At 57.6% G+C, this 8,387-nt stretch overlaps 2 protein-coding genes across 2 annotated transcripts; one reads left to right on the forward strand and one right to left on the reverse strand.

The window, feature by feature from the left end:
* Positions 1-854: 854 nt before the first annotated feature.
* On the reverse strand, positions 855-2,645 carry B0I36DRAFT_375562 (uncharacterized protein; the record flags this gene model as incomplete). Its single annotated transcript, XM_046160379.1, has 2 exons — positions 855-2,485; positions 2,546-2,645. 2 exons carry the CDS (start codon positions 2,643-2,645, stop codon positions 855-857), a joined length of 1,731 nt encoding a protein of 576 aa, XP_046010717.1.
* Positions 2,646-6,087: 3,442 nt separating this feature from the next.
* On the forward strand, positions 6,088-7,805 carry B0I36DRAFT_433085 (uncharacterized protein). The gene is made up of 5 exons (XM_046162653.1): positions 6,088-6,292; positions 6,341-6,364; positions 6,553-6,656; positions 7,009-7,195; positions 7,361-7,805. Exons 1-5 carry the CDS (start codon positions 6,223-6,225, stop codon positions 7,513-7,515), a joined length of 540 nt encoding a protein of 179 aa, XP_046010718.1. The 5' UTR covers positions 6,088-6,222; the 3' UTR covers positions 7,516-7,805.
* The last annotated feature ends 582 nt before the right edge of the window (positions 7,806-8,387 follow it).

The following is an 8,387-nucleotide window of genomic DNA, read 5'->3' on the forward strand; positions in this document are numbered from 1 at the left end:
CACTCTAAATCCTCAGGCGCCAGACAACAACACTACCCGTCCGTCCTCTGGGTCAAGGTCACTTTTGACCGCCTCGCCGCAAGCGCAATGGATGGATGGATGGATGGATGTGGGTTTTTTTTGACGTGGCCACACAAACAGGGTACAGTTCAACACGTCAAGGAATAATGCACTTCGGAGAGAAACGCATTGTGAAGATGCCAACTTTTACTAGTCATTATAATCTGGCTGTAGAAAGTAAGAGTCTTTGAAAAAAGAATTTTTCTTTGTTTTTGTCAGGGCTTGGAGCTTTTTAATTTCGCTTTTTCCACCATTCTCTCTCTCAGCCTTTTCCCTTCCCACTGACATGTGGGATAGCATGGACCAGGTCGCCCTGGCTTCCATCCATGCCATCCTTGATTGTAACCGTGCGTTGAACAGTACTTGTACACCATCTTCCTTCCATAAGTCGTAAACCGATGACAGAATGGGTATCCGAGAGGTATAATACCTGTTCCGCAGGCGCAAAATAAAAAATTCCAAAAAAATTCCAAAAAGTGCAGACCGTGGTATCGTCAAAGTAGCAACGCCAGCTGGTGTCCCCGGGGCAAGTGGAAGCTCGCCGACCTCTGGGTCCAGACATGATGCAATGGGCGTGGATGGATTGCGAAGAACCCACACGACCTCTGAACGGGAAAATGAACAAAGAAACAACAAGACAGAAACGCCGGTGCCTTGTGCAGGATGCATAGTATCGCTAAAGTGGATGCAAATCGCCATGCAATGACAAATTGCAGAAAAAGAGAAGGAAAAGCATGGTCGTACAGAGCAGATGCGGTAATGGGTCTGCTTTGACAGGGTATCGGTACAACGCTCTACCAGCCTTGAGCGTGGTAGCCGCCCTGAGTGTCGCGGTTGAAATACTGGTTCCAGCTCGTCGAAGGCTCGTCAGCCGCCTTGTTCATGTGTACCTTCTCCGGGTACTGCTTCAGGTTGGCAACATCGTGCGAGGTGTGTCGCCTCTTGAGCACAGCATTCGCAGTCGAGGTCTTCTGCTGTCTCTCCCACAGGAGCTGGCGGCGAAGGGACTCCGTGAGCTCAGTCGCCAGCATGTTGCGGCGTGTGGTGCGAGGAGAGAGGGCGGCCTGGTGGCGAATGGGTTGCGCATGGGCCGTGATGGGCTGTGCAGTGGATCGTGGGATCTCGTTGATGGGCTTCAGCTGAGGCGGGCGCATGCCCTTCTTCATCTGGAGACCTTCGTCCGAGTCGTTGGGGGAGTTAGCCATGGTCGACATGTTCTGCATGGTCCGCGAGCGCTGGGGTATCGCAGGTGTCGACTGGGACGCATGGCTGCTGAGTGCCTTTGTGCGTTGATCCTGTCCCGCGAACATGAGGCTGATGAGGGATCGCTGAGACGTCAAGTTGGACTTGGAAGGTACACGCTTGAATGTCACCTGGTCGTCCAGGCTAGACTTGCCACTCTCCTCGATCGAGTCCTCCCACTCCGAGTCCGAGTCGTCATCGTCGATGGCGCTCTCATCATAGTCATCCGATTGGTCACTGATGGCCTGCTGGCTGGCACGATGGGTCGCAACAATGTTGGCAAAGGAGGCGGTCTTCTTCTGGGCACCCAGGTGAGGGCGCGCCAAGGCGCTCTTGAGAGATGGGCTCTGTCCGTCGGATGAGGATCCACGCGGCGCAGGGGCACTGGTCTTGGGAGCCGGCATGTCGTAGTCGTTTTCCATGCTCTGTGGTGACGAGTCAGAGTCCGTGCCGATGAAGAAACCGGCCTTCTTGCCCTTCTGCTGGACATGCTTCGCAGGCGGCTGGGCATCAGGTGCTGGGATGACCTCGGGCTGAGAAACCTTGGGCTCCGTGGGTTGAGGTGCACTTCTAACTGGTAACGAAGCCGGGAAGAAGCCGCGCACGGTAGTCTTCGCAGGCGTACCGACGGTCTCGCTCACTGGCGACGATGTCGATTGTGATTGCGGCATGACGTCAGAAGCAGTGTTCTGGGAGTCGGAAGCCGACGATGGCTGCCGCTGCAGAGGTGAAGCAGGCCGGGGTGGGGGGCTGTCGACAACGACCTTGGGAGTCGGGATCGAGGCCTGGACATGTTGCGGGAGAGGCGCAAGTTTGTTCTCCTTGCCGTTGACAATGTGGACAACCATCTGCTCGAGACGGTCGGACGTAATGTGAGGCTCACGGCCCCGGCTCCTGTTGCTTGAGCAAGAGTCTTGCCGGACGACGTGTGGGCGGATGTGCAGATGAGGCTCGGCCTCGTCGACCAGGTCCTCAATGGCGTCTTCGCTGTTTGACGACTCGAGGCTGGCGGACAATGGAGGCATGTCGGTGATCTTGGAGAGTGGGCTATGCCTGGCGATCGACATGGGAGACGACTCGGCCTTTGAGGTCTCGCAGCAGAAGGTCTCCCTATTCCACAGCCGCCAGCTGAGGTTCTCTAACCTCCGGCCCTGCTCTACGGAGTCGGCACATCTGGAGAAGACTATATGGGAGGACAGTCAGTATATTGCGGACACCCCGCGGAGGTGTTGCTTCGACGTACCGGTCCACATGCTGAAGAGGTTCTCGGCATTGTTGGTGTCAACCTTGTGGATAAGATTGGGGTCCACGGTGAGGACGAGGCCCTCTGCTTTACAAGGCATCTTGGGCTTGTTGGAGGTACGAGTATACTGATCAATATGGCTTTGCTGGGTGGTGACTCGGATGTATATACTGGAGAGGTTGAATAGTCCGAAAGATTCTTCAGAGAAGCGCGGCACCGGACGAGCTGGGGATTGAGGCAAGTAAAGAGTCGAGCGTGCTGCTGAGGTCGAGTAAACGAACTGCGGCGTGGTGGTGGCCAATGTCGCTCAAGCAAGGTGGATCCGGCTGGTGGTGACTGAGGCGCACTGCTGCGGAGGTGCGCTCTAGACGTTGCAGAGGGTGGCGGAGAGGAAGAGTGCCTGGGGTCGTCGAAGCCGACTGTGGTGGACTGTGGGTGCTGAAGGCGAAGAGGGCGACGATGTCGTGAAGGCCGACAACAAAGGACGGCGATGGTGGCGACAATGAGGTGGACGTCTGGGCTGTAGGGAGAGAACGGAGTAGTGGGTGATGGCGATGTGAAGGGGCGGCGTACGAGATAAGTAATGGCGTGGGACGGCGGCGTGTCTTTGAGAGCGGGCGCAGGAGGTGGGCCAGTTGCTGTACCTGGCGGGTCTGCGCCGACAGGTACCGAGACGGGCGAGGGCGCCGGGAACGGGGCCAGAAGGGCGCTCGGGCAGAGGTCGCTGGGCGCGTGATTTAGGCGGGCTGTGGGCGCGGGGGGGTACTGCGCAACCACGTAGCTCAGACACGCACGGGGGAGGCCACATGGGCCCAGGTACTTCGGCGCAATTCCCTCGACTTGGGCCCGGGAGGTCTGGGGGAGGGGGGTGTGATAAGGGTGTGAGCTGCGAGAGTGTGTCTTCGATGCGAGGGGGGGTGAGGGTGTGGAGGAGTCAAGTGTGGATGGGAAGGGGGGTCTCAAGGGGCATGGGGTGGGCGGCGTCCCCCTGCGCCATGGTACGTACCATTCTGGGACCCGTCGGGACTGGGTCATTTGACAGCGGTCTGAGGCCTTTGCGGCGAAGCAGCCCGTGTGGTGCCAAAAAGCAGTACCCAATTCAGCTAGCCGAAAGTTCTAGTGTCGCGCTTGCACCGAAGAGAGCAGCGATTTCTTAAAAGAGCAATACCAGCCGGATCATTGGTGTTCCTGACTTTCTGCGACTGACTCTGTACGTGCTCCCACTGCTCGCGTGCTAGCGCCGGCGCTCTGGCGCTGGTCCGATTCTCACCACGGCAATGCCATCCATCCCGGTGTGCTCTCCCCACCTGGACACTACGCCTGAATCGTGTCCTTGGCCGCAAATGACATTGCCTAGCGCTGGGCGAGGATGGGTGCAGAGCAGGTTCGGTTCTAACAATGGGGCGCCCGTGCCCAGCACCGGCTTGTGCAGGCAGGCCACTGACAAGAGGCCGTGATCAGGAGGAACGGGCGAGTGCTCACGAGCGACAGCCAGAACTTCGCTACCGTCCAGTTGGGCATGCAGTAGTGGCCTGTCAGTAGACCATCCTCGGCGCCGTGGTTGGCGAGGGATGCGTGTTGGGGCAATGCCAGCACTGCAGGTGCGGCCATCTGACTGCTCAAGAGTGTCCAGTGCGTGAACGTTGATCCGCCTTGCGGCCACGGCAGGATCGCCAGCAACAAGCAACCTTGGAATGCGTGCCGTTGGACCACAGAGTATCCCGTGCGGCCCCAGCCTGTGAGTGAGTGCGCAGTGTGCCTCGTCTCGAGCCTGCACCTCAGCCGCCCAAGCCAGTCTGGTGATCTGGCAGCGGGCTGCTCTCTCCCTCTCTCTCTCTGTCTCTCTGTCGCAGTTCTCAACAGTCGGCAACGAGGGCCTGGGCCAGTTAGTGGAGGAGGAGGAGGATGGTGCCTGAGGGAACGCGCGCGTGACGCCCCGGGTCCGGTCCTGCGCACTTGGCCCTCCTGAAAACCATTAGGAAGGGTCAGCCCAGCCAGTCTCCCCCGCACCGGTCTGGCCTCGCCAGCGGCGGGCTCGAGTGCAACTGAGTGCAACTGGCTGCAACGCAACCTCCAGATGACCTGTTTGTGCCAGCGCATACCCTCCATGACTGCGCCTTGTTGCACGCAGGGCAAAGCCCTCGCCCAAGCCCAGCACGCTCAGCCAGAGACCGCCAGGCTCGCTGCGGAATGCGCGGTTACCCTCATCAAGCCAGTGACCCAGCTCGCCAGATGTCCCGTGACTGACGGGCAGTACCCGTCGCCTGCGGCAAGTCACCCTGTTGCCACCATGTTGATGCGCTGTCAGTGTCCCATCTGTCCGAACCAGTTCATACCAGATCGCTGCCTGGCATGGCCAGCTCGGCGCGGACATTCATTTGTCTGGCAGGACATTGGCCCCTTGCCGACTGGGATAGGCCTGCCAAAGCTTCTTACCGCTGCTCTGCCACTGCGCATTTGCTGTGGTCATCATAATTGCCATCATGTGGTCAGCTAGAGCTACCTTCGCATCGCCTCAGTGGACAGGCTCGGCAAGACTCCGTCCTCGTTCTGGCCGTTTCGCCGAGCCCCCGCAACGGTTCGGTTCTACTGCGTACTGATCGCCTGCAGAGACAGTTACCATTGAACACTGGAGTGGTCCACCTTTGCAAGCATCCATGATCCAAAGCAGCGGCTCGTGCCCGTGTGTCACCGACTCCCCCAGGACGCCAGGGCGTGATAGATGAAGACACCTCTTCCAGTCTGCTCCTTGCAAGCTACGCTTCAGTCACTGCACCCCAGACTTTGTTCAGGTCAAAGCGACTCTCACACAGCCAGGCACGCGGGGAAGAGGTTCTAGCCAACTCTTGGGTTGCTGGGGGTGGGCGCTCCATGGTTGAGCCTCCGAGGTCGAGCCGTGCCCGGAAGCCAGGGTCCTGTCCCCCGGAAATGCAGGGCTCGCCTTGCGGGGAAGGCCTCATGACACGAAAAGGCGGCCCGTTCAGGCCGTTTCTTGCCACAGTCAGCACTTACGCCATCGTCTGTGCTTCAGAGCCAGCCCAGCATAGCGCTGGAGGAGCGCTTCCGCTGACCGGAGGGTACTACCGGCTCGGCCACTTGTGCAGCCGCAGTCATCGTCACGAGGCAGGAGCCATTCGCCAATCATGTCAAAGCTGTGCGGCAAATGCCAATTGACAACCGAGGGCGTTTGCTGGTCTCCCCACGTGCCGAGCAGACGAGACAAAGTCCCAATACGCGGACCAGCTGTCAGATGCGGCCCCCCCGATGGACGACTCCAAGCCGACGATGCACAGAAGTTGTGGCATCACTCAATCCGTGCCATAGGCAGTGATGTCTTCCAGCACAGCGGGTACCTTTTATTTGGAAATGTGAGACAATGCCGAGAGTGGCTGCTTGGCGCATACAACGTGATCATGCGGGCGCAGGACGCCCGGCGGGCTAATTTTTCCGTCCGCCTTTCCCAGCCAGCATGGGACATCAGCCACGTTAAGTGGTCCACCCACTGAGAGGACGCTCGAGTCCAACTGTAATGCCAGAGGAATGGTAGCGATGCCTCCTTCTCGGATGCATGCCGTCATCGTAGAGCTCTGACCACGAGTGAGTAAGCTGCGACTTCGTCTCAACACCCTCTTCGCGGTTCAGCAGTCGAGTCGGCCCCCAAGCTGAGAGACGTCAGCATGCAGACGCCGGCAAGGCCCGCAGCCGCCATCTCACTCCCGAACCCGCCCATCCACTTCCTGGCAGATGGTAAGCACCGTGAAAGCACATCGGCAATAGCTTATGGTTATATCTTAGGGTTACACGCTCCATTGAGAATGAGTAAGCTTCCGCACGACATCTAGGACACGCACTCGGCGATAGACGTCCGTCGAGGGGAATTTGGAAATATGATGATGGCAACACGCTCCAGCTTCCACATCGCGCAGAGGCTCACATGCCAGACTCGCACGTGCAATGAGCAACCTCGCCTGTTGTCAAACAGCCACAAGATGGTCTCATTTCAATAGTGGAAGCTTTGGGTGGTGTCATGGACACTGCAACAAGCGAGCCACCACGAATAGCTACAGAGCCGTTATCACAACCTTGGATTACATCTGAAGCAGCCACACAGGTTTGTGTGTCTCGTGCACCCCCACGACGTGTCGAGAGAGCTGAGCCAACAAGGAAAGAGAGCCGTTGTGTGTGGGTGATAACAACCAGAGCAGAAGCTGAAGCCTCATCCACGCGCACACCCAGTCAGCCTGCCATTTAACATCCTTCTGGAAGTCTATCCTCGCTTGGCAAGGCATTCGTTTATGCGCGCGCGGGGGGCTACCAGCGTTCGTTGCAGGGATTCCCGACATGCCCTGTAACAAATGGCACCTCGCCAAGGTGGGCAAACAGGCTGCCACTCCCCTAAGTGTTCGCGCGTCCGTCACCACACCACATCAAAGCTGCAACCCTCGTTATCAAGTTCCGTTTAGGGCAAGAGAACGTTGGAGAAGATTACAGACCCAAGCCCATGGGACAATCCGCTAGATGCAGAGATAAAAGACCACAGATCAGATGAGCACAAGTTGAAGGAATCAAATCCCTCGCCCTTGCCGACCATCGTTGAAATGGGCGAAGTTCAAAGACCCAAGCACACCGGTCAATTCCTCCAGACCAGGGGTACCAGGGGTGGTCCCCCCCCCCCCGCCATTGAAGATGGTCACAAGGCATGTCAGTCAACACCTGCCAAGCATGAAAGAGAAAAAGAATAAGCTCAGTGCATGCAGCTGCCACCTCTGACTTACACAAACACGTCAGACGTCATGTGTTCCTTTATTTTCGTAGATTATGCAACATGTTGTTCTCATGACAATTATGATAGAGCCGCCCATCGAGAGACGGCAGGCACTTCTGCCAATGTCATGGGCTCGACATGCGATGCACGTGTTCGACCTGTTCGTCTTCATTCATGCACGCTGAAATCCACGCATGATCTTTGAAAGAACTCTCTGGCGATTGGCACATCCCCCGGGACGTAAGCCAGCCATGATGCACAACCCGGAAGCTTCCAAGACACGTCGAGGCATACAGCGACTGCTGATTTTACCATTGTCCCCGTCGGTCCCAAATAAGATCGAGAAAAACGAAGTATTGCAAAGAACGTAGCGCTCGTGGGGGGTCACACGAAGTCCTGTCCCTAACCGAGTATAATCTGAAATATAGAAATATATGACGGTAGCATTGGCGGTGACGGCTGATGCCATCCAAAGGCCTTACTCCAACAACGACGAAACAAAAGCTGACTGGGCTTTGGTGTGACTTCTCCACGCGTGAAGATACCCCCACGGGAGGGACCCCCTTCTCACTGCTAGGCTGTGCTGCTGCCCACCCGAGCTTGTCAAAGTCAAATGGAGGATGAATAGTAGCAGGGGGTCGTGGCCCACGAGCCTTTCCCAAGACGGGAGCTCGGTGACTGGGGGGGGACAAGAGGCTTGGTGGAGCCCGCAGCCACAACTCCTCCTCCTTCTCTTCCCCCAATCCCCCAATCTCCATACTCTCTCTGGCAACCTTGCTGGGTGGATTGATAACTACGAGCCGCTGGTTGGTGCAAGAAAACGAACAACCCAAGCACGAGGGCGGTCCGGGCATGCTCATTCGCGCGCGCGCAAGGGTGTATGATATGGGTGTGTATTTTCCTTTGTCTCTCTCGCAACACACATCTCTCCTCCTCCTTTGACTGATACCGATTCCTGTTCGGTGTATCCGGAAGCAATTCCGCTTCCCTTTGATGATGATTATGCTTGGCGAAGGATGCTAGGTATGGGCACGGGCACGGGGGGTTGGGAAGCGGGAAGGATGGCTGCCTGCGTAC

This window comes from Microdochium trichocladiopsis (genome assembly GCF_020744255.1).
Source record: "Microdochium trichocladiopsis strain MPI-CAGE-CH-0230 chromosome Unknown B0I36scaffold_7, whole genome shotgun sequence".
NCBI lineage: Eukaryota > Fungi > Ascomycota > Sordariomycetes > Xylariales > Microdochiaceae > Microdochium > Microdochium trichocladiopsis.